The 25,457-nt window shown below is 43.1% G+C and overlaps 1 protein-coding gene across 1 annotated transcript in view; it reads right to left on the bottom strand.

The window, feature by feature from the left end:
- Positions 1 to 13,628: 13,628 nt before the first annotated feature.
- Positions 13,629 to 25,457, bottom strand: part of SULT4A1 (sulfotransferase family 4A member 1) — a 57,702-nt gene continuing 45,873 nt past the window's right edge. The window contains exons 5-7 of the mRNA XM_077469389.1: positions 24,601 to 24,695; positions 21,895 to 22,033; positions 13,629 to 18,856 (exon numbers count right to left, since the gene is read on the bottom strand). Coding sequence (XP_077325515.1) covers positions 18,744 to 18,856; positions 21,895 to 22,033; positions 24,601 to 24,695 — 347 coding nt within the window. The 3' untranslated portion in view covers positions 13,629 to 18,743. The remainder of the gene's footprint in view (positions 18,857 to 21,894; positions 22,034 to 24,600; positions 24,696 to 25,457) is intronic.

The following is a 25,457-nucleotide window of genomic DNA, read 5'->3' as shown; positions in this document are numbered from 1 at the left end:
ACTTCACATAATTTCTGCAGTTCTATAGCACAACTCTAAAAAGACACTGCAATGCAAAATCTGTATGTTATTGGGCACCATAAGCCTCTTAAAGGGCCATACCATGCAAAACTGATATTTCAGGGTTTTGTAGATGCTGGAGAGTTAGCCCAACGTAGCAGTTTTTTCTACCTCCCAGAAACAATATTAGTGGGATCTCGGAGTTCCAGAGTTTGCACATCTGCTGTACCCAATATGAGCGGTTCCCATCATCCCTGTACTCAGTTCCTGGCTCTGCATACCTGCAATGCCCTTTACAGGAGGTCCCCACCATCCCTGCATTGTGTTTCCAGATCTGCATGCCTGCTGTGCCCATGAGGAACTTCCACCATCCCTGCATTGATTTTCTGGGTCTGTACACCTACTGTGCCCATTATGAGGGGCTCCCACCATCCCAGCTAGTGTTTTTATTTATTTTATATCATAGAGAAGGTTACAGGAGAAGCCAGAATATGCAAAGGTGAGCAGAGACACTAAAAACTCCCAGGTGGAGAGGGACAAAGTCAGGAATTGAGGCAGGGAGATCACCTACATCTGAAATATCACTTTTGAGTGGACTGACCATTTCGATTGGATGAGGGATACAATTGTAGCGCTACATCCGCAGGAGCCACTGGTGAATGTTGGTTATCTCCCATCCTGCACAGCCAGGCACATGAATTTTCCAATAGCTCCTGGGCCTAGAAGCAAAGGCATCGCATATAAATATGGTTTTGAAAGGGGAAAGGGAACAAACTGGGACAAGGCTATATTACAAATAAATTACCATATCAAAAATATACACCCTATCTTTATAGTAAATATGTATACCATATGTACACCCTAGCTACAGGTTCCTGCAGCTAACATAGCAATATCAACAAATATACAGTATCACGTGGGAGCACCTCCCCCTCAAGAGAAATTCTCCCACAGCTGGAATTATTGAATCTGCCTGGAGCAGGATGAACAGCCATTCATACCGAAACCTGCAAACAGAAAGACAAAAAGAACACCATCCTACCACTAACAACGTATGCCCTGTACACACGGTCAGACCTTCCAACGACAAAATACGTCTGATTTTTTCCAACTGATTTTGGCCCAAACTTGTCTAGCATACACACGGTCGCAAAAAGTTGTTGCAAAAACCGATTGTTCTGAACGTGGTGAGGTAGAACACGTACGACGGGACTATAAATAGGGCAGTAGCCAATAGCTTTCATCTCTTAATTTATTCTGAGCATGCGTGGCACTTTGTCCTTTAGAATTGTCTACACACGATCTGAATTTAAATGATCAGATTTTGTTGTCGGAAAATTTTAGATCCTGCTCTCAAACTTTGTGTGTCGGAAATTCAGACGGAAAAAGTCAGATGGACCCCACACATGATCGGATTTTCCCACAACACAGTCCGATCGCACATTTTCCATGGGAAAGTCCGACTGCGTGTGTACAGGGCATTACTGTACACATTTTCGGTCAGTAGGGGGTTATGATCCCACTGACAGAAAGGCAACATGAAAACACACACACATTTTTTCTCAATTCTGTTGACAGGGGGTTATAATCCTGTTGACAGAAAAAAATAAAAGGTGTGAACTGAATAGTTCTCTTTGGAGTCCCTGGTGGCAGGGGCCCCTCCCTGGATTATCAGGCTTGTTAAAAGAGTTAAAATCAGAACCTGGGCTTCATCCAAAGTTCAACAGTAGGAAGTGTTCATCCAGGTGGCAAAGATCAGGGGGCAGGCAAGCCTAGTCCTGAAGGTAAACAGAGAATTAAAATAGTCTGAAATCTTTCCAGCAGTCTGTGACGGGAGTCACTTTGGGTGGGGGGGCTTGTGGAACCCAGCTTACTTTTTTTTTTCAATCTAGTTTTTATTGGATTTTTTCACATTATACAATAAAAAATAAAACACATTTGACGATACCATCACATTACCCCCCATTTTCAGTGCAGACAGAAAAACAAAACAAAAGGGATCCTACCTTCCTTATCTGCGTTCATCAAATCCTATTGCAGTTCCCACCGTCACATTTTTCCAGAATTATGCATATTTTATTATATTTTAATTTCGCTCCGGTATTATATTTATTTCCATAGTATTCATATAATCATCTGATTGCTCAGACAGATTAGACACTAACCACCAATGCCAGATCTTTTCAAATTTCTTAGGACATATCCTATGTTTATAAGTCAGTTCCTCTCGTCTTAAAAGATCAATTGCCTTAATCCATTGATCTATCATTGGTGGACAGTTTGATATCCATTTTTTGCAAAATAAGTTTATGTAGCCAAGGGTTTGCTACTACCCTGTTTCCCCGAAAATAAGACCTAGTGTGATTGTCGGTGATGGCTGCAATATAAGCCCTACCCCCCCCCCAAATAAGCCCTACCCTGTTTCCCTGAAAATAAGCCCTACCCTGCAAATAAGACCTACAAGGACTTTAACTAGGGCTTATTTGGGGAGTAGGGCTTATATTGCAGCCATCACTGACAATCGCGCTCTTATTTTCGGGGGAAACAGTGTATAGTTATTACAGTGGTTAGTATTTAAAATGGGTTTGGCTCCCTCTAGTGTCTTCTTAATGCTGTTAGGATTTTCTTTTAATTCCTGAGAAGCAACACAGTAAAGCATTGTGGGAGATATAGTTTGGTGGAGGAAGTGACTCTGTTAGCTGGATCAGCCCTGAACTACAATGCAAACAATGCAAATCACGTAGCACTGCATGCTGGGAGCAGCAATAAAAGGACCAGCGCGGCCATCTTTCAGCCTCTCTGGATGCCATTCAAAGCCTGCCAGTAGGAGGTCTGGAGTGAGAGTGAGAGACTGCGGCCTATACAGTGCAGAGTAAAGCCTTGCCAGCCTAGCCAGCGGACCAGTTTGCAGCACCAGAACATCTGGAAGCTTCCTGCACTTCAGCCATCCAGAGTTGCAGTACAGCACAGCGGCACAATCTTTTCACCAGATGAAGACATTGGGAGGGAAGTCCGGATGGAGCCTCACAGACTCTGGGTCTATTGTGGTGAGAGGGCACCTGCCCATTCCAGTAAAGTGCACAGTTTTGCTGAGTGACTTATTTTACAGACTGCTGGTGAGACTTGTAGTTCCACGGAGGTGAATCTACTTCTTCACAGGCATCCTACAGCTGAACTCAGGGGTTTATTTGTTCCCTGCACTGTAAGGTCAGTACTGTATTACACTCACATATATCAGGAGGAATCTACAAGTATCTTATTTCTTCAGTTAAGCATTTATCAACATACCATTCATTATACAGTGATTTCGTCTACCTTTCTTTGTGGATTACAAATACTGCAGTTTAAACTATGGGCTAGCTGAAGATATCTGGAGTCAAAGAACTTTTACCATCCTTTGTTTCTACCTGGCACTATTACTTTATTTGTGGTTTGAACACATTGCATTGTGTTATTGAATGTAAGGAATATTGTATAGAAATGTGGTGTGTGTGTATTGAGGCCTCAGTGGGAAGGTGTTTAGGATATTGAACACTTATCCCACTATTCACCTGTTTGCATATACTCCCAGCGGTGATTATACAGTCAACAGTTTGCCTATATAAATTGAGTTATATCAACTGTCATTTACTGTTTGTGTTTATTCACATTGTTCATTGTGTTCTATCATTCATTCTAGTAAACTTTCTGAGTGGTTCAGTGACATTGTGTGAGTTTTTCATTGATAATTTCTTATTGCAGAATGGAACCCAGGGTGGTGTCAAAGGTAAGAGAGGATCTGCAGAGTCGGGGTAGCCAGTGGGGCATAGAGTCAATCAGCAGCCCTCACGGGGGTACCGCTACATTTATGTGCCATATACATAGTTCTCAGCCACAACACATGCACTTCAACTGGTAGAATATATTCCGGTATAACCCCTAACACTGCTATTTTTGGATCAGATTGTAGGTGTGTAGAGCACAACGAATTTAAAGTGTCAAATATGGACTCCCAGTAGCGATGCAATTTGGGGCATAGCCACAGCATATGGATAAGTTTACTTGTACCAATAGTGCATCTTGGACAATTGGATGTGATTGCTTTACCCCAGGAATACAGTTTTACCCCAGGAATTCAGTTTTACCCCAGGAATACAGTAGTGAGCTCTATGGATGATAAATAGTTGGGTCAAACACTGTCCGGAGGATAAGGATACCTTAAATACATTTTTAAAAGCTTGCCCCATTCCTCATCACTAAGTGTGTCTAGATCTCTACGCCACTGTCCAAAACGACTCTCTTGTGAGTTGCTTCTAGTTATCATTTGAATAGAGGAATATTTATTTCCTATTAGTCCCTTTTTAGCTTGTCTTGTAGTAACTGCCAACGCTAAAATTTATGAAAGATTATATTTTAATAAAAAAGTCTTTGCTTGGCTCTGCAATGCATGCCATAACTGTAGGTATTGGAAGAATAATTTATTAGGTAAATAATGTTTCTTTGCCAATTTATCAAATGATTGCAGAACATCATTATCATAAAATTGGCGAAGAAACAGAATACCAGACTTTTTCCACAAATCAAAATTTTTAAGTTTTGCCACTTCCAGCAGTTGTGATTTATGCCATATGGGCATATATTGTGTATAAGCCTCATATCTTGTTGAACAGTGGTCTAAACCCTATGTATCAAGTAAAATGTGGGGTATCTACATTTATTATAGAAATGGTAAGAGACTATTGACTGCACTAGTGGCTCTATTGGCAATTGAGAGAATATAGTTTGTTGTATGGAATCCTCAGTCTATAGTATTCCATCCATATAATTGCTGGAGTTGGGATGCCAAATATTACGGCCTTGCATTAGGGACAGCCAAGCCTCCTTTATCTTTAGGTAGCTGCAAGATTTCCAACTAATCTGAGGATGTTTATATCTCCAAATCCAAGATCTCTAAACAGGGTATCTATTTGTTTAAAGAATTTCCATGGTAACCATATGGGGCAATAATATAGCAAGTATAATAAATGTGGCATCCAAATTTGCTCTGCCTATTATTGTTAAAGGCAACTTACTCCAAATTTTCCTGACTTTAGTGGGGCCATATTCCTCTCCACATATCTTCTCACTTGTGATGTGACATATACCCCTAGATATTTAAATGTAGAGACTACAGCAATTTGAGAAGTATAGATTGGCAGATTGGTTACCAAGGGGTCCACTGGTAAAAAAACTGACTTGTCCCAATTTATCTTAAAGCCTGACAAGGCGCCATATGTGTAGATTAGAGACATCACTGCCTCCAATGAGGACAAGGTATCCAAGGTTCCAAAAATAAAAGTGTATCATCAGCATATAAAGCAATTTTGTCCTCACCATAGATCTACAAAACCCGATAATATTCTTTGATTGACGAATAGAGGCAGCCAAGGGTTCAAGGGCCAAAGCAAACAACAAAGGTGATAATGGACATCCCTGTCTTGTTCCTCATTGTAGTGAAAAAGGTGCCGATATATGTCCATTTAGCTGCACCCTTTTTTTAAACAATGCCACAAAAAGTCCCATTCCATACTATCAAAAGCTTTGGCTGCATCAAGCGACAATATAGCTCTATTACCCAAGTTTTCAGACGGAACCTGCAAATTAAGAAATAGACGCCTTATATTTATTTACTGCCATGGATCTATTTTGAATGAAACCTGATAGGTCCTTAGATATTACTTTTGTAAATCTAGTAGCTAGCACGTTTGCCAATAGCTTCATATGTGAGTTAAGTAATGAGATTGGACGATATGATTCAGGGTTATTAGAGTTTTTATCAGGTTTTAACAACACTATAATAATTGCTTCATTCATGGAAGATGGGAGATAACCACTTTCAAATGCTATATTAAAGACCTCCAACAATTCAGACAACAAGTCTTCTCCAAAAACCTAGTAGACCTCCCATGGTAACCCATCTGCATCTGGGGCTTTATTATTTCAGTAGCAGACATTTGTAATTCTACTACTTGTGTCATGGGTTTCTGGGATTTTACAATTGCGGACAAAATTACCTTAGAAAGCTCTAGAAACTCCTTGTCCAGCTCCCCGGCCCCTCATATGTGTAAGTCACCCTGTGTCTATTAGGGGTACAGGGTGGCGAGAACCCCAGTCTGATATGCACTGATCAGACTCACCGTACAACGGACTTAGCATTTTGCTTTACCCCTGTTATCCTGGTTCTTATATGTGTGGTTTTTGTTGAAAGAATGAAGGGGCTCTTTCACTTGGGACAGTCATATTTCTGAACAATATCCCTCAAGAAACATGTGAAGATAAATTCCACCTTTCCAACTGCTGGAGTATTATTTAAGCTTGGTCTCATAAACTGTTATAGACTTTTACGAGCTTGTTTGAGGTATGGCTGTAGCCCATTGTTCTATTGTTTTTGCCTGCCTTGGGAGCAACCTATTGTGGGATGTATATGTCTATGTGGATTAGCTGTGAGAGGGGAGGGGGGGGGATTTCTCCAGCAGCCCCCCTAAAGACGGTCTACTATTGGAAAGTTGAATACACCTGTTTCTCATGCTACTGGAGGAGGTAAAGTTTACCCTGCCCTGTGTCATTATGCAAAGAAGGGGGGTTGCCCCCTGAATGTATATCTCTTTGTGCCTGTGTTTGAATAAACAGTTTTACAGTGGTGTGAAAAAGTGTTTGCCCCCTTCCTCATTTCCTGTTCCTTTGCATGTTTGTCACACTTAAGTGTTTCGGAACATCAAACCAATTTAAACAATAGTCAAGGACAACACAAGTAAACACAAAATGCAATTTGTAAATGAAGGTGTTTATTATTAAAGGTGAAAAAAAATCCAAACCATCATGGCCCTGTGTGAAAAAGTGATTGCCCCCCTTGTTAAAACATACTATAACTGTGGTTGTCCACACCTGAGTTCAATTTCTCTAGCCACACCCAGGCCTGATTATTGCCACACCTGTTCACAATCAAGGCATCACTTAAATAGGAGCTGCTTGACACAGTAAGGTCCACCAGAAGATCCTTAAAAGCTACACATCATGCCGAGACCCAAAGAAATTCAGGAACAATTGAGAAAGAAAGTAATTGAGATCTATCAGTCTGGAAAGGGTTATAAAGCCATTTCCAAAGCTTTGGGAATCCAGCGAACCACAGTGAGAGCCATTATCCACAAATGGCAAAGACATGGAACAGTGGTGAACCTTCCCAGGAGTGGCCGGCCGCCCAAAATTACCCCAAGAGCGCAGCGACGACTCATCCAAGAGGTCACAAAAGACCCCACAACAACGTCCAAGGAACTGCAGGCCTCACTTGCCTCAGTTAAGGTCAGCGTTCATGCCTCCACCATCAGGAAAAGACTGGGCAAAAATGGCCTGCATGGCAGAGTTCCAAGGAGAAAACCACTGCTGAGCAAAAAGAACATCAAAGCTCGTCTCAATTTCTCCACAACACATCTTGATGATCCCCAAGACTTTTGGGACAACATTCTGTGGACCGATGAGACAAAAGTGGAACTCTTTGGAAGGTGTGTGTCCAAGTATATCTGGCGTAGAAGGAACACTGCATTTCATAAAAAGAACATTATACCAACAGTAAAATATGGTGGTGGTAGTGTGATGGTCTGGGGCTGTTTTGCTGCTTCAGGACCTGGAAGACTTGCCGTGATAAAAGGAACTATGAATTCTGCTGTCTACCAAGAGATCCTGAAGGAGAATGTCCGACCATCTGTTCGTGTACTCAAGCTGAAACGAACTTGGGTTCTGCAGCAGGACAATGATCCTAAACACACCAGCAAGTCCACCACCGAATGGCTGAAGAAAAACAAAATGAAGACTTTGGAGTGACCTAGCCAAAGTCCTGACCTGAATCCTATTGAGATGTTGTGGTATGACCTTAAAAAGGCCGTTCATGCTCGAAAACCCTCTAATGTAACTGAATTAGGACAATTCTGCAAAGATGAGTGGGCCAAAATTCCTCCAGGACGCTGTAAAAGCCTCATTGCACGTTATCGCAAACGCTTGGTTGCAGTTGTTGCTGCTAAGGGTGGCCCAACCAGTTATTAGGTTTAGGGGGCAATCACTTTTTCACACAGGGCCATGATGGTTTGGATTTTTTTTCACCTTTAATAATAAACACCTTCATTTACAAATTGCATTTTGTGTTTACTTGTGTTGTCCTTGACTATTGTTTAAATTGGTTTGATGTTCCGAAACACTTAAGTGTGACAAACATGCAAAGGAACAGGAAATGAGGAAGGGGGCAAACACTTTTTCACACCACTGTATGTTTTCCACCCTACATTGATGTCTCGACAAGTGACTGGGTGGGCTAAGTGGTCTTGGATCATGCTGGTACCGGACAAAGGAAGAGTATATGACAGACAGACTCTTCTTGAGTACGGGAGTCCATGACATTGGTGGCAAGTGGTGGGATTGTGCTTCCTAGCTGTGAACACATCCAAACCACCACCGGGATCCAAGGTCCGGATATCAGGAGAGGAGAGGTACAGATGCCAGCTGCCATGCAAGAGAAATTAGAAAGGAGGTCACAAGAAATTCAAGAGACTCTTCTTGAGTACAGGGGTCCGTGACACAGTCCATGCAACAATTTCCACTTATGAGCTGCACACTCCAGCAGTCCCTCAGGCATAGAAATTGGGATCAAGTAGTCTCTTCCTACCTCCCTCAGCATCTCTGATAGAGACAGAGTGGCTCCTAGCAGGCTGTCTTTTCCCACCACTCTGTCTTTGTGGATTGCTCTCCTCAGCCTCCATTCCTTCTGAATGTCCCGAAACCAGGCCCAGGTCTCTTCACAATATGGAACCCGCAGAGGCTTGGGGATATGTAAATTGACACCAGGTCATCATCCCACTCTCTCCAGGAGTCCTCTATGATGTCCATGATGTCGGGAGGAACATAGGGGTAGTCCAGAGCTGTTCTGCACTGAATCTCCCGCTGGAACCTAGAAAACCTGGACAGTTTTCTTGGCTTTCTTTTTCCTGGCAGGACACAAGCGTTGGGGGACCTCTTGACCCACTGCTTGAATTCAGCTGCTCTGGTCTGGAAGAGTTTTCTTGCACTGACAGGGGTTCCTGCAGCTTCTCCAGTTCCTACAGCAAGATCTGGCACATCTAACACCTCGGACTGGATATCTTCCTGAACCAGGGAGCCTCCTATCTCCATTCCCCCTCTGAGCTACTGTGTGACAACCAATCCACTATCTCCTCCAGGGACCTGAAGTCTGCTTGCAGGCTGGGGAAACCCCAATCTATGGCCCTATCTCTGCTTTCCTCTTCTGACTTACCTGAGGGCACATCTCCCTCCTACACTGGCTCCTTCCAGGTGGGGTCAGCAGAGCACATACAAGCAGCCGGCATTTCAGGGACATTATCTGGTTCCTGCTGGCCAGTACTTACAGTTACCAGGTCCCTGACTGGGCTGCAGGCCACAGCAGATCTCTACTCTTCTTCCCCAGTGTCACAGATTTTTGCAGGGGAGTCACCAGGCTCCAATTCGACCCCACCTTGCTCGGATGATCCAAGGCCTGCTCCGGCCTTTACAGTCCTAACTGTAGGTCCACACGATAGTACTGTGGCCCCTACTGGCTGAATATTAGCCTGGTAAGCAGCTCGTCATAGTGCCTGCACTGGATCCAGGCACTGACCACCGCGTTTCGACATTCTGGACACAGCAGGCACAGTTGCTCCATCCCCTCGATCATCCCGAGGGCGAATCCCCCATGATGCTCCAACCGGACACCAGCGTCCTCTTCTGCAGATCAGGCTACCAGGCACTGGAAACACAAGCACACTCTGCCATCTTGCTTCTCTCTGCTAGCAGGATACACTGAATTTTCTCTGGGGCATAGCTCCACCCCCAAGCTTCCAGTGGGCTTGGCACATGCAGACCTGATAAGCAGGCCTCTTTATGTGTGCGTGGCTGTAACCCCTAGTTAGCTGTACTGAAGTTTGCAGGCCTTCTGATGCTTGCAGAATTTGTCTGGACATGCCACTTGGCACCCACTGTGCCTGAGCAACTGGGAGCAGGTGGTCACTGATTTGCACTGTGATTGCCAGTAGTAACAATAAAGGTTTTAGCCAATGCCTTAGTGTAAGGCTTACCCTGATCACCCCAGGCAACAGTAGACATCTCCAGGCACACTTTACTGTAAAAAGCAGGAGTTTGTAGCACAAAGTCACTATGTCCAGCATCATGCCTCCCGGCAGTCCTGTACAATGCACTCCTGAACCTTGCACTATGTACAATGCACTCCTGAACCATGCACTCTGTATAACGCACTCCTGAACCTTGCATTCTGTACAACGCACTGCTGAACCTTGCACTCTGTACTTATTGTATTTCTGAACCTTGCACTCTGTACGTATTGCATTCCTGAACCTTGCATTTTGTACAACGCACTCCTGAACCTTGAACTTTGTACAACGCACTCCTAAACCTTACACTCTGTAAAACGCACTCCTGGATCTTGCACTCTGTACAACGCACTCCTGAACTTGCTCTCTGTACGCAACGCATTCTTGAACCTTACACCTTGTATGTAACGCACTCCTGAACCTTGCACTCTGTACAACGCACTCCTGAACCTTGCACTCTGTACAACGCACTCCAGAACATTGCACTCTGTACAACGCACTCTAGAACATTGCACTCTGTACAACGCACTTCTAAACCTTGCACTCTGTACGTATTGCATTCCTGAACATTGCACTCTGTACAAAATGCACCCCTGAACCTTGCACATAATGCATTCCTGAACCTTGCACCTTGTACGTAACGCATTCCTGAACCTTGCACCCTGTACAATGCACTCCTGAATCTTGCACTCTGTAGGTATTGCATTTCTGAACCTTGCACTCTGTACGAAATGCTTTCCTGAACCTTACACTCTGTACGCAATGCATTCCTGAACCTTGTACCTTGTATGTAATGCATTGCTGAACCTAGAACTCTGTATGAAATGCACCCCTGAACCTTGCATCTTGTAGGCAATGCATTCCTGAACTTGCACTGTAATAAATGCACTGCTAAATCCATCCACAATTAGCGAAACACACTCTTCCACAGTTTGGGCAAAACCATTTGTAATGGAAGCGTTTTAGTCTTTTTTTTTTTTTTAATGATTGTACTGGGGTTTGTGTCACAGCGATCAAAGCCTTTTTTATAAGTACAAGGAAGCATGTTTTTGTAAACCACACCCTTTTAAGCATTGGGCCACACCCATTTTACCACACTATGCGCGCCACAGGTCACTTCATCCTTTAAATGTCCCTCATTCTGAAGTTTAAAAGTTGGGAGGTATGCAGCATTAGCAGATCGCTGGAGATATTTTTAATCCATAAGCGTGATCGCCCCCACCGTGGTTGCCATGGGTGACAGCACATGGTAAAGGTTACTGAATAGCAAGTTTAAGCACAAGTGTCCATCCCAGCCACAGTTGGGGAAAATGGGTAAGCAGGGCAGCTCCCACTGGTTTCTATGGACAATGGCACTTTGGTTTTGCAATGACACTCACAAACAAGCAGAGTACATAAGCCTTTCCCTGATTCAACCCATCTGGTGGTCTTCTGGAACAAGGCACAGACAGTTCCCTGGCTTGATGAAAAACTCTGGTTGCTAGGAGCAATAGCCGGCAGGTTAACGGTGGGCAGATATCCCGGATGACGCACTACCCTCGCAGGAGCCACTGGTGAATGCTGGTTATCTCCCACCCTGCACAGCCAGGCACCTGCATTTTCCATTCATTTCAGAGACAAGAACCAGTCCTTGCAGCTTTGTTTTTTGTTTTTTTATTAAGGGGATTTGAACTTGGGTGGGGTGGGGTTAATATGGGATTTCCATTTGATCCGCAGAACTCTTCAGGGATTTAACCTATATACAGTACATGCGGTATATAAACACTCCTCTTCTTCTACCTTTAGCACAGACTTGCTTGTAGAACTACAATTCCCAGGACCTGCTAGCACTTTGGTTTTAATCCAACATTGACTCAGTCAGATCCTTGTAAATGCCCTTTGCCGGCATGGACCATGGGCCCCTTTAGTGCTAGCTGTACTTCTCCTGTGGCTCCTGCTCCCGGTACCACCTCTTCAGGCACTGCCAGCCTGCCGGGCTGCAGCTGCCCCTTCCACTAGTTCACCTGGCTACTTTTCCACTGTCCTCCCAGACTGACTCTGCATCCATCCCAGACTGCTTGGACCCAGTTCCTTGAGGCATGCCTCTCAGTCCTCTGACTGCAACACTCACCAGCCCACGTGGCTGTCTTCCTCCCTGGAGATTTGCTGGCAGTGTCCTCCTACTGCCCTCTCCTTGCTCCCGTGCCTCCTGGTGTCAGGATCCCCCTGTGTGTCATGAAGAGTGATCCCTTCCACACCTGAGCCCAGGACAGATTCCACCCCCTACCCCCCCCCCCCCCCTGCACACACACACACACACACACACACACACACACACACTGGGGAGCCTCTCTCAAAAGCCTCTGACAGCCTAACACTTCATCTCCATTTTCCAACCAAAACTCCACACACTCCAGCTGGGCTGACCCTGAGCATTTGATGGGTTTATTAATATTATCCCAGTAAACAGGGACAATGGTGTGCCAACTGGGATAGCAGCGGTAGCAACAAATACACTGATATAATACATCCACAATTCTCCCATCCCATCTGTACTGGTGATATTAACTGTCAATCCACAGCAGCTGGAGAATGTACAGAACCAAAGCACCTTGTTTAAATGGTCATTTGGATTCTAAATTACTGATGTGACTTTATTAAATTGTAACGCATTCCCAGGGAGGAACCCTCTTCATCTCTAACTGCTCGTTTTATCGAAATACAGAGCCTACACTCCCCCGATTCTTCGATCCTCTGGAAAACCTAGCTCCCCCATGTCCAGCGGTGGACTGTTGCTAACATCTTCACATCCAGAGCCGGTCTATGGGCATGATAACGTCAGGAAAATTCCACTGCAAAAGAATGTTAGGCCGCAGGGAGCCAGGAGCCGCAGCAAACAGTGTTGGGAGAATCAGAAGATTAGGTGACTATATCTTGGCTCTCCAATTCCCTAGACCAGTGGTCACCAAACTGCAGCCTGGGGGTGGGATGGGACCCTTTGCTTGCTTTTATCTGGCCCTTGTGGCACTATTCCTCCCACTGATACAATGATGGGGCACTATTCCTTCCATTAGCACCAATGATGGGGCACTATTCCTTCCATTGACACTAATGATGGGGCACTATACCTTCCACTAACACCAACAATAGAGCTTTATTTTTCTCACTAATGCCAATGATAGGGCATTGTTTACTCCCAGTGACATCAGAGCATTTTTGTACTTACACTGGCCACAGTCTGACCCCTCAAAGTTTGAAGGACAGTAAACTGGTACCTTTGTTTAGAACGTTTGGAAACCCCTGCCCTAGACCAAAACAAACAGTTCACGCATGCAGCGTGGGCACAGTATAAGACAAAAATAAATTGCTTGGAATATTACTGAAGAAGAAATATACAGATCCTCTTTTTCTATATACACCTACCTGTTATCAGTGTTTCATTGTTATTCTATAGTACCACTTTGTGAACACTACTTTGCTAGAAAAATAACTCAGAACTCAGGATTGATATATAAGACCAGGAGTTTATTTGATTGAAGGATGACACATATCATACAACCAGTGCGACAACATAGCCCTGAGATGCGTTTCACACACAACATTCAGCTTCGGCGAATCGCCGACCGTCCGTTCCATGTTTGGGTTCAGATATATGAAAGATTTTGACAATAATTTCCATTTAAAAGCGCTAGAAAATACAGTGAACTATGACTCCACATAAGAGAGAGAAAGAGAGAGACTCATGATCAAAGTATCCGGAGAAGCCCCCATCAACCAATCAGATTGCTTTTTCTTGTTTCTAGCAAATTTTGGAGAGTGAACTAAAAAAGGTGATTGGTTGGTATTGGTAATAAGAACCATTCCACCTACAGATGTCTTTGATCAAGAGACTCGAACAGAGTAGACACTCTAACTGCATTACTGTATACATTGGGGCTTGTACACACAGGATCCAGACTGAAAAACGTGTTTTTGTAACAAATGAGTGTGAGGATAAACGTGTATTGCCTGTCTGTGTAGGGGAGATTATTTAACTGCAGTGCCAGTGTATGTAGACCCTTTTACCTACAGATACCCTGATATATTGAGGGCCCTTCACAGTATTAATACTTTTTTCCTTACTTTTCAATAAAATACCAACACAATATTAAAATAGTAGACACCCACACTGCAGCACAGTACATCACACATGCTGCTTTTTCATGCTCTAAGGTGTGTTAACAGCCCAGCCTATTTAAAATGATTCTGCTGCCTTAGGGTATGATAACATATTGCAATAACACGCAAGGCTTGGTGAGAATGGGTTGGACATTCGCCAGTCCCTACAGAAGGACCAGAATATACTTTGGGTTCAGCTAGCATAGAAAGTCTCATTAGTGAACAGCAGTGGGAGAAGTTATGTAGCTAAAATTGTTTTTGCCATTTGCAATTTTTTATGTTTGGGGTGTTTCTGATGGCGCCTGTTCAGTGGCTTAAAATGGATGTAAGCCCACTCTTATCATTCAGAAAGTACTGGCATAGTGCTGATCTATATGGATATACATGCCTCCTGCATGTATCCTTACCTTTCAAATATCTCCCCCTTCTGAATTTTGAGCCCCGCAAAACACCAGATTCAGTGGGAGGGTCTGTTACCCGGTGCTCAATGGGCAGAGTCAGGGCCGCTGATAAGCCAGTAAGACTGGCCCTGTTGTACCGGGCCCAGCCACCAGGGGGGGCCCAGGCAATATAAACAGGGATGAAAGAATGCATAGTAACTAATTAAAAAAAAAAAGTGTAGCCCTCCCCTTCTTCAGCCTCACCTTTAACTGTAAACAATGCTGGAGTGGGGCTGAATGGGGGAGAGCCAGGAGGGAGACACAAGGACATATGACTAGAGCTATACAAGTTCTGCAGGTAACAGGATCTGGAGCACAGTTACATGTAACTGGCCGGCTGCAGTGTCTTCCAGATATCTATGTGATCAGCCAGTGTACAGGTTATCGATCAGCCTCCCCTCCCTCTTGTCTTGCTGGTTACTTTTTTTTTTATCTGCCTAACCTGACCTGCACATTGTCTGATCACATTGATAAGATTTCTGGAAGACTCTGCAGCAGCTTTTAACCATTTCAGCTTATAATCAACTATTTAGCCAGAGCTCTGTGTGCTGCACAGATTGTTTGATATTTTAATTATTTTTTGGAGAAGGATTTACTTCTGAATCAGGCTAGAAGCTTCACAGACCCATTAACTGGTTACTGTCCTCAGTAATCCTGACCAGTTCACTGTTTGGAAGAAAATTTGTATTTTGGAAATTGGATGTGAAGCCGTCTTCTGTCACTTGGTTGTACTTTCAAAGAAAAATCACTGACTTGATTTTGCAGAGGTGGTTTAAATAGAGTGGATCAGCCCTGTGATACTATATACTTGTACACTGGGTTCAGCCATAAACGGAGTCTCTGACCATCTCCTGAATCAATCATGTCTGCGATCCCTAACCATCTCCTGTACTATGTATGCAGTCTCTGATCATCTCCTGTACTATGTATGCAGTCTCTGATCATCTCCTGTACTATGTATGCAGTCTCTGATCATCTCCTGTACTATGTATGCAGTCTCTGATCATCTCCTGTACTATGTATGCAGTCTCTGATCATCTCCTGTGGTGTGTCTGCAGTCTCTGACCATCTCCTGTAGTATGTCTGCAGTCTCTGATCATCTCCTGTGGTATGTCTGCAGTCTCTGACCATCTCCTGTAGTATGTCTGCAGTCTCTGACCATCTCCTGTAGTATGTCTGCAGTCTCTGATCATCTCCTGTGGTATGTCTGCAGTCTCTGATCATCTCCCGTGGTATGTCTGCAGTCTCTGATCATCTCCCGTAGTATGTCTGCAGTCTCTGACCATCTCCTGTGGAATGTCTGCAGTCCCTGACCATCTCCTGTACTATATCTGCAGTCTCTGACCATCTGGGGAGGGGCGAGGGGTGGGGCTGGAGGAGGGACCAGGGTGGAGCTGAAGGGGGCCCCGTCAGGTAGGCTGTACGGGGCCCCATGATTTCTATCAGCGGCCCTGGGCAGAGTCATGACATCACTAGACACCGCGCCCACCTCTACCCTCCCTTTGACCAGGCAGCATCACAAGGACAAACCTTGAGTCAGAGGAGTCAAAAGTGCGCTCACAGGAGAAGCAGAGCGTGCTCACGGCCCCGTGTCACTCCTGTGTATGTGCACATACACTTAGCACCTGGGAGAGCTGGAGAACAAAGGAGGGAGGCTGTGAAGCTGGGAAAGTACACAGAATGTCTCTCTCACGCTCATACATGAGATGAGTAAATGACCTGTCAGTCACAGCACAATGGGAAGAAAAGGCACAGATTTCTCTGTGTAGGTTTTTATCTTACTGAAAAAAGATGAGGATTTCTTTGAGCTGGATTAACTCTTTGTGGCAAGATTGGGCACAGATGACACGACATCCTCTGCTGTACCGGGTAGATGTCTTCATTTTAAAAAAATTGGGGGGGGGGAGGGTTACATCCACTTTAAAGCCCAGCCTAGGTCAATTTTTCAATTTTTAAACTGATGTTCCAGGATGTGTATAACATAAAAAAGAAGTTAAGGCTTCAAAGTTTACCTCCACCGCCACTGTTAACACATGCAGTAAATCCTTTCTGCTAATAGATGTCCTCAGTCTTCCAGGAATAAGGATATCCAGGGTAATTTATTAAATGTGGAAGACTGAGGACATTCTGTGAGTGTAAGATTCATGGACAAACCCCTAGAGCAGTGATGGCGAACCTTGGCACCCCAGATGTTTTGGTACTAGATTTCCCATGATGCTCATGCACTCTGTAGTGTAGTTGAACATCATGAGAAATGTAGTTCCAAAACATCTGTGGTGCCAAGGTTCACCATCACTGCCATAGAGGAAGCCACCATAGCGCTCAGATACAACAATGCTGTCACCAATACCAGCATTGCTCTCTGCATTATTGAGGAGTCCACCCCTTACTGGAGAAGAGGTAAAGAGGACCCTGCATATCACTTGAACAGTCTTAAGACACCTAGAAAAGGCAAGTATAGAAAAAAGCATACAACACTGCTGGGGCTTCAAAAGGAGGAGGTGAGGTGAATTGGGGGGCCTGGAGTAAGGCTTCAATAGTTAGCACTGCAGCAACTGGGTCCTGTTCCTAATCTTCACCACTCTGTGTGCTTGGAGTTTTTAAGTTCTGACGTGTGTATGAATTTCCTCCAAAAACAGATAGGGGTTAATTTACTAAAACTGGAGAGTGAAAAATCTGGGTCATATCTGCATAGAAACCAATCAGCTTCCAGGTTTGTTGTCAAAGCTTAAAGGAGGTGTAAAGAGTCAAGGTTTTTCACCTTAATGCCTCTATTTTTCTGTGTTACAGCTGCCCCTCTACAGCCGCTGTCTCTGTCCTCATTGGATAGCTCCTGCTGCTGTCAATCAAATCCAATGACACGAGAGCAGGGGATGGGGCTGAGTCCTGCTGTCTGTGTCAGCTGTGGCACAGGCACGCGATGAAGAGAAAGGGTCAGGGCACCCCAGAAGAGGAGGAATGGGGCTGCTCTGTACAAAACCCTTGCACAGAGGAGGTAAGTTTAACATGTTTGTTATTTAAAAAAATAAATATATTACCTTTACAATCATTTTAATTGAACAAGCTAAAATTATAAGCTAATTGGCTGCCAAGCAGAGCTGCACCAGGTTGTGCACACTCCAGTTTTAATAAATTAACCCCATAGTGATAATTTTTATGGGACTGTTTTGTTACATATGTTTTTGGCACCAATTTTGATTCCCCATCAATGTGGTGCCTATCAGTATATGCAGTAGGAAAGGTAAGTATTTATACTACAATACTTACGTAACTATATATATATATATATATGTAACTATATACTCTTATTTTACAGGTACAGCTTTTCTGAGCAATTTTACTTAGTAACAAATTTGCTTTAAGTGATAATTTTGGGTATATGTTGTATAAGTTAAGATTTAGGACTTAGGTGGGAGTCAGGTTAAGGATAGGAGGTATGAGGGGCCACTTTACATTTCCTCCTGTTGAAAACCTCCGGAATAATAACTATTGGGCTAACAAAATGGCAAGCAAAGCTGCATCTGACCAAATTGGCCTTAGTGAGTAAGTCTCTATGACCATGTTGGGGAGTGTAAATCATAACATATGTTTTTATGCTGCATAACGTTAACAAGCTTATGGCTTAATGCATTTCCACCATCAGGCAAGGTAGAAGCGTCACAGAGGGACGCCTTCTGTTCTGGAGCCTGTGTGTACAAGCCATTACATTTCTGAGGTCCCAAGGCAGCTCAGCGCCGTCCCAGGATTCCCTGTGGCCCTATAAGATCTTCAGCTCTGAGATTCCAATTGACACCAAGGACCCGACAACGCAGTGGTCACCATTCCAACACTGCAAGAGTTAACTCAAAAGAAGCCATGAAATACTGAGAGACAGGCAGCTGCCTGGGAGCCGCCCCCCCACCCCCTGCAATGGGGGGGGGCAGAATATTACACAGGATAATTACAGTATATTGTGCAGCCAATAGAAACAGAGGCCATAAGCTTGTCTAGCTAATACATGGGTAATCATTGCATGCATTTCCTATAAGCTGAAGTCAAAGGTCAGGTCACATTTCCCCATCCGTTGCTTGTACACCAGGTCAAATTTGTCATTCATGGATACGGTGAAAATATCCTTCCAAAGGCCGACCCTTCCTGAAGGAAAAAAAAACAGTCTTTAAATAAAAAAACTTTTGACTATTAATAAAAAATCGGAATAATGCTGGAGTACTTAAAGAGTATGTAAAGCCCAAACCTTTTTTTGCTATTCTGGATAGAGTGTGGAAGCATTAGAACCCCTGTCATGTTTTTATTGGTGTCCCCGCTGGGAAGACCCACTCTTTCTATTTGTCTTGTGGCCATTGTCACAGAAACAGAAAGTGATGGGGAAAGTAACATTTTGCACCAGAACAAGAGGTGAGGAGGAATCTTACAATGGGGACACCTGTTCCATTGACAGCTGTCTAAAATAGCAGTTCTTTCAGTTTGTAGAGAATTCCTCTCACTTCCTCTTACTTCTTTGGGACAGGAAGTGAAGGAAAAACTCCTAAATATGATACAAAGGAAACATGAAACTGACAGGCGTTCTAACCCATTCCTATTATCCCAAACTAAAATTTAAAAAAGCTTTGGACTATGCATACATTTTTCATAGTTTTGGATGAAGTGGAGAGGAATTAAACCCTTTGACAGATTTTTACTTCTATTAAGAGCCTTGGTTCAGAGATTTACCCTCACTTCCTGTCCCACTGACAACATTTTTCTCGATAGGAAGTGAAAGGAACTCCTTAAAGTGGTTCTAAATTCAAAAAGTTTTTACCCTAATGTACTCATTGCATTAAGATAAAAAGTGTGGCACTACCTGTCCTACACACCCCCTTCCTAAACACTCACCTGACTCCTTTTACTCATGTAACACTGTCCTGGTTGCAGCACCGCTCCCCTCAATTTCTGGTTTCACAGGAGACACTGAGCAGTGGGGCCATGGGCTCCTGCTGCTGTCAGAAAAATGTCAGTGAGGGGGGTGGCTTACTGGCGCTGTGTGTCCCTATGGACACACACAGCCCAGCTTAGGCTCATGTCCAAATGTAATATTCCCCACGCACACCTTGCTGAAAATGGCTGTTCAGTAATGCTAGGTGCTGTAATGAACACATGCTGGAAACCGTAGACAATCGGAGTGAAGAAATTTCATCAACACACCAAGTATTCCTTAAAAGGGTCCAACGCTTAGGATCAAGCATGCAAAGGTGCCTCCTTAGCACCTTTCTTGTTAAGGAAGCACCAAGGGCAGAAAGGTGACAAAGCTGGTGGGGGACTGCCAGAAGAGGAGAAAAACCATTCTATGCAATATCCTAGCACAATGCAGGTAAATATAACCTCTCTTTTAATTTAACAAAAAAAAATAGCCTTTAGTATAATTTTAAATGCAATTATCTTGTGTACATTTTTGTTAGTTGTACAGTGTGTACTAACTGCTAAACCTATCCTTACAACGAACACCAAAATGCTGGAAGAATAGGGTGACAGTCTGCATAAAGCCATTGACTGAAATTCGGCTGGTTCAGCAGGGACCTGGGTACAACCAGTCTGTTGGATTTTTTTTTACATTTGATTACTACCAGCAGCTATAGCCGCCAGCAGTAATCTTTGTGGGCTTTCTGCCAATTCCTGCTGAATCAGAGGAAATCTGAGCCATGGGTATCTCTGCAAGCACCACTGGAATCAACCAAAGTTGATACAAAAATCAACTGAGCCAGGTGGAGAATTAGCAGCCCAACAGTGACTGCATCCTATCAGATGTACCATTCTATCAGATGCAGTTACGGTTCAGCAGTGCCAGCAGCCATGAGAGCTTCAGCTGCCTGAATACAATGGAGATCCATCCATGCAGTTTAGCATGAATAGGGGAGTCTAGTTTCCTCTCAATCTCTTGCAGGTTGAACGGCTGAGATTTGAGGTGTCTATACCTGACTTTAAAGATCTTGTCAACCACTACAAGATGATCAGCACATGCAATGGGTACTGCTGGACCAAAGCATGGAAAAGAAAAGAAAGAAGGGGTGACTCTTGTGCTTTTTGAGTGCTCCAGGTCTTTCAGGAACTTGTAAACACTCACAATGACCCAGTGGGGGGGGGGTTCTAAAAATGGTGCACTCAGAATCCGGTAACCAATCAGCTTCTAACCTCAACTTGTTCAAGTAAGTTTTTATAATAAAACCTAGAAGCCGATTGGTCACTGTGCACAGCAGCACCAGATTCTGTGTGCACCAGTTTTAGTAAATCCCCCCTAACACATAGCAAGCACCTTCTTAAAATATTTGTGAAACCTAATTCATGAACACAGATAACCTCCGATAACCATCTTCCTCCGGGCAGCACTGCAGCTTGCTGTATTTTTTATGAGACAATCTTGCAATATGAATGAGACACCCACCTGATGCCCCCTGCTGCGATCCTGTAACTGGGGCACATGAATTACAAGCTAATGAACTGCCTGCTCACATCTTCAGAATGAAAACAACCAATACACTAAAAAGAAACAAAATTAGAACTGAAAATATACATGACATTCAAAGGAAAAGAAAAAGAGCCAACAGAACATAAAACATGTATCAAACTTACATATCTGGCGAGAAAATAAAATAAAGGTTAACATAAATATAAAATAAATGAAAAAACACACTTGCAAAAAAGCCTGTCTGGGATCGCTCATAACCCAGACTGATCACTAGTTGTCATGTGTATGGCCACCAAAGGCCTCCTGAACATGACTGTTCTTGGCAAGTAGAAATTATTTTCTTACTTGTGGTGGTAGTATCGGCCAGTTCCTCATACTGCTTTGCAATGACTAAATATAAATGATGGCCAAAGCTGCGCATTAGGAGGGCCTTTTCATTTCTACCTACGCTGTGAAATCTGTGGGCTCCATGGAGGAGACAAAATGTATCCTGATGAAGACACTCAACCTTAAAGAAAAAATGTGACATAGGACAACGATATATGTAATGGGCTTTGTGATTTTAGCATAGCTGTAATGTTACTGGGCAGGATCTCCAGCCCACTGAACCCTTTCTCATTCTCACATGCAACAAAAAAGTCCTCCATTCTTGTTGGATGCTCGTGCCTAGAGAAATAATGGCTACTTCCTTGGACTGCCATAAGGAAGATGATGGAGTCTATCATACACATACCTCTACCCACAGGAAGGGCCTCTGCGTTACAACACTGGTCAATAAGTTGATGGCAATGTTCTATTGTGCACTCCAGCTGAGCCTTATCGTAAGACACTCCCAGAAACCTCACCAGTTGTTCCACCATTGTGCCAAGGTCCTGGAGGGAGACAAAAGCAGTAAATCTAGTGCTTAGCATGTCATCTGAGTGGTTAGCCTGTTTGCTCTGCAGTACGGGAATAATAGGTAAGATTGCCTCCAGAAAGTATGGCATTCTTCTTGTATATGTATGCACATCAGAAACTGGGGTGCTTATGTTTTCCTATTTTGCCTTTCTTTGGTTGTTTCTTTTTTTTTTTTTAAAAACCTGACAGTATCTCTATCACCACCCACTATTGTGTAATGTTATAGTTTCATAGTTAATAAGGTTGAATAAAGACACCAGTCCATCCAGTTCAACCTGAGTGTCTACAATTGTCCCTATCCCTGTACAGTTACACACTCACATTGGTCCCTACCCTCAAGGAGCCCACAATCCAAGGTCCCCATTCATATACTAGGGCCAATTTTGGACAGAAGCCAATTAACCTACCTGCATGTCTTTGGAGTGTGGGAGGAAACCGGAGTACCCGGAGGAAACCCACACAAGCACAGGGAGAACATGCAAACTCCAGGCAGGTAGTGTCGTGGTTGGGATTTGAACCAGTGACCCTTCTTACTGCTAGGTGAGAGTGCTAACCACTACACCACTGTGCCGCCCCTTGGTTGTTTCAATACACAACAAGGTCCATTACTGGTCTGATGGGACTATCTTATTACTATTGCCAATAAAAAGGAAATGTGCTCTTTCCCAGCTGCCAGCCTAGGTCACACTGGGTTCATTTACTAAAACTGGAGAGTGCCAAATCTGGTGCAGCTGTGCATGGTAGCCAATCAGCTTCTAACGTCAGCTTCTTCTATGAAGCTTTGACAATAAAACCTGGTAGCTGATTGGTTTCTATGTACAGCCTGTAACAGATTTTGCACTCCAGTTTTATTAAATCAACCCCATAGTGTACTGGCAGCTGAGAGTGTTTTATTATATTAGAGACTGCAGTCAATTTTTAAACTTGCAGTGATACAAGAGGCTCAGCAAGCCACAACCATTGTTCAGCACTACCATATATACGAAATTGTGCAATAAACTACAAAAAGAAATATCCTGTAAAACATTAATACAGAGTAAAAGCAATTATTTACATTAAGCTGCTCACTTTCAAAATTAAAAAAAAAAAATTAATTCACCTTTATTTATTTTTTTAGTGCAGGTTAGACAGTGAAATTAAGAATCTGATTGCTTGCTGTTAGCAATAGAGAATTTGTTGTGTTTTGTAAATATATCAGTGTATACAAAATAAATACAAAATGTAATGTATTACCAATATTACATAGAAATGGATTTTACCTTCAAAATATTTAGAATTGTGTGTGCAACATGTCTGCTAATATACCACTAGGGGGCGCAGTTGCCTTTGCATTGCTTTTTGCATTAGAATTGATCCGCAAACCAGTGAAAGACTGACCTAGTTTTTTAGCTTCTGTTTTTTTTTTTTTTTTAAATTGATAGAATTGGAAAATCTTCCATTGCTTATAATGAGTTGCAGTGCATGGTGTAATTTTTTTTTATTTGGTCTGGCAGATCATGCAAAAAAGTTGATAAAAAACATTTGCTCATTCAAATTGAAATAAAAATGAACACAGCAGTAGTGAAAGATAAGACTCTCCAACACAGGAAAAAAATATGAAACAAAAAGAAACTGTGTGACGCTTATGCATGTGTCCCCAGCATAACAAGCAATTGTCAATTTAAATTTCTTCATCGCTTTCTATTCCAGTGATAACGTTGTCATAGAGTCAGAATGTAATCTTAAAAAAAATAAAAAATTTAATGGTTTTGTGTCCTTGCAATATGATCACTGGGACAAGGAATACTATGAAATATCTCCAATTGGGATAAATTTAACCAAAAGTTATGACTGAAGTTCCATTTTGAAGATATAGTAACTGTCTTTCTGGTTGGATATGTACAGAATAATAGAATTTAGAAAAGCTTACATTCTAGGAGAGATGCTCCCTCCAGTTCTGGTGATATGACCAAAAGTCTTTGGTCATATGATTTTTATTGAAGGGAACTTATAGAGTTCAGATCAATTTGTCCTTACCTTAGGCCCTGAGATTTCATCAGCACTGGAGTAAAGCTGGAGCAACATGTTCTCTAGGAAAGTGAGCATTTCTGCTGTTCTATTACCCTTTATTTAGCAAGACTATGTGTACTTCTCATAGTTCATCGTTTCATAGCAAGGTCGAATAAAGACACCAGTCCATCCTGAGTGAGTGTCTACAATTGTCCCTACCCTCAAGGAGCCCACAATCCAAGGTCCCCATTCATATACTAGGGCCAATTTTGGACAGAAGACAATTAACCTACCTGCATGTCTTTGGCTTGTGGGAGGAAAACAGAGTACCCGGAGGAAACCCACACAGGCACAGGGAGAACATGCAAACTCCAGGCAGGTAGTGTTGTGGTTGGGATTCAAACCAGCAACCCTTCTTACTGCTAGCTGAGAGGGCTAACCACTACACCACTGCACCTTCTGTTTAGGTGCAATTTATAGCATGGGCAATAGGTGGACTCTGAGCTCTGAACTGATATGAATGGTTCTGTATTTGGACAGAAAGTGGCCTCACCTTGTGCATATCTTCATATTTCAGAAAAAGTACATTAGAATCCAAATGGTGATCCCAGAATTCCTGGACGTGGTCAAACCATGAACCGTAGCCCACTGCAATCACAAAAAAAGTAAGGGTGAGACGAGATTTTACATAACCAAATAAAACAGTTTGCAACATTTTGTGTCTTCATAAAGAATGTAGTAGCGGAGATTTACTAAAACTGGAGCGTACAAAAGCTAGTGCAGATCTGCAAAGAAACCAATCAGCTTCAAGGTTTTATTGTCAAAGGTTAATTGAACAAGCTGAAGTTAGAAGCTGATTGGCCACCATGCACAGCTGCACCAGATTCTGAGTGCTGCAGTTTTATTAAATCTTCCCTGATGAGTCAAGCAAGCCACAGAGCTAAATGCTGAACACACCAACATATAGCAACCAAATACAGTTTAAATGTTCTGAAAATTCTAAACAAAGCAAGGGTTGTATCTGATTGGTTGCAATGGATTAATGTAATATCTACACCATGTCTGCTGTCTGTCCTGGCTTTTTATGTTACTGGTTACAGAAAATTCTCACACAGGCTTTGAGAGAGAGAGAAAAAAATTCTGTTTGTTAAATGGCCTTCGAAGATAAATATCAAATTGTTCACATTAAAGTGAACCTGTACATTTTTCTTAACAATGGATGGAAGCTTCAACTGTGACAGGTTCAACAAAAAGAAAGAGAATGGTGCTACCACCCCAAATCAACTGTATGTTCTCCTGAGCTGTCGGGTACAGGAAAAGCAGTCACTCAACTGCCAACACGATAATCAGTAAAAAGATGATCCGCAACTCCATACATGCTCTTCAGTCTTTTCAAATGTATTAATAATC

Source organism: Lithobates pipiens, unplaced genomic scaffold (assembly GCF_037356315.1).
Source record: "Lithobates pipiens isolate NorthernLeopardFrog02 unplaced genomic scaffold, aLitPip1_a1.2 Scaffold_8, whole genome shotgun sequence".
Classification (NCBI taxonomy): Eukaryota; Metazoa; Chordata; class Amphibia; order Anura; family Ranidae; genus Lithobates; species Lithobates pipiens.
This window is presented reverse-complemented; position numbering and strand designations above follow the sequence as displayed.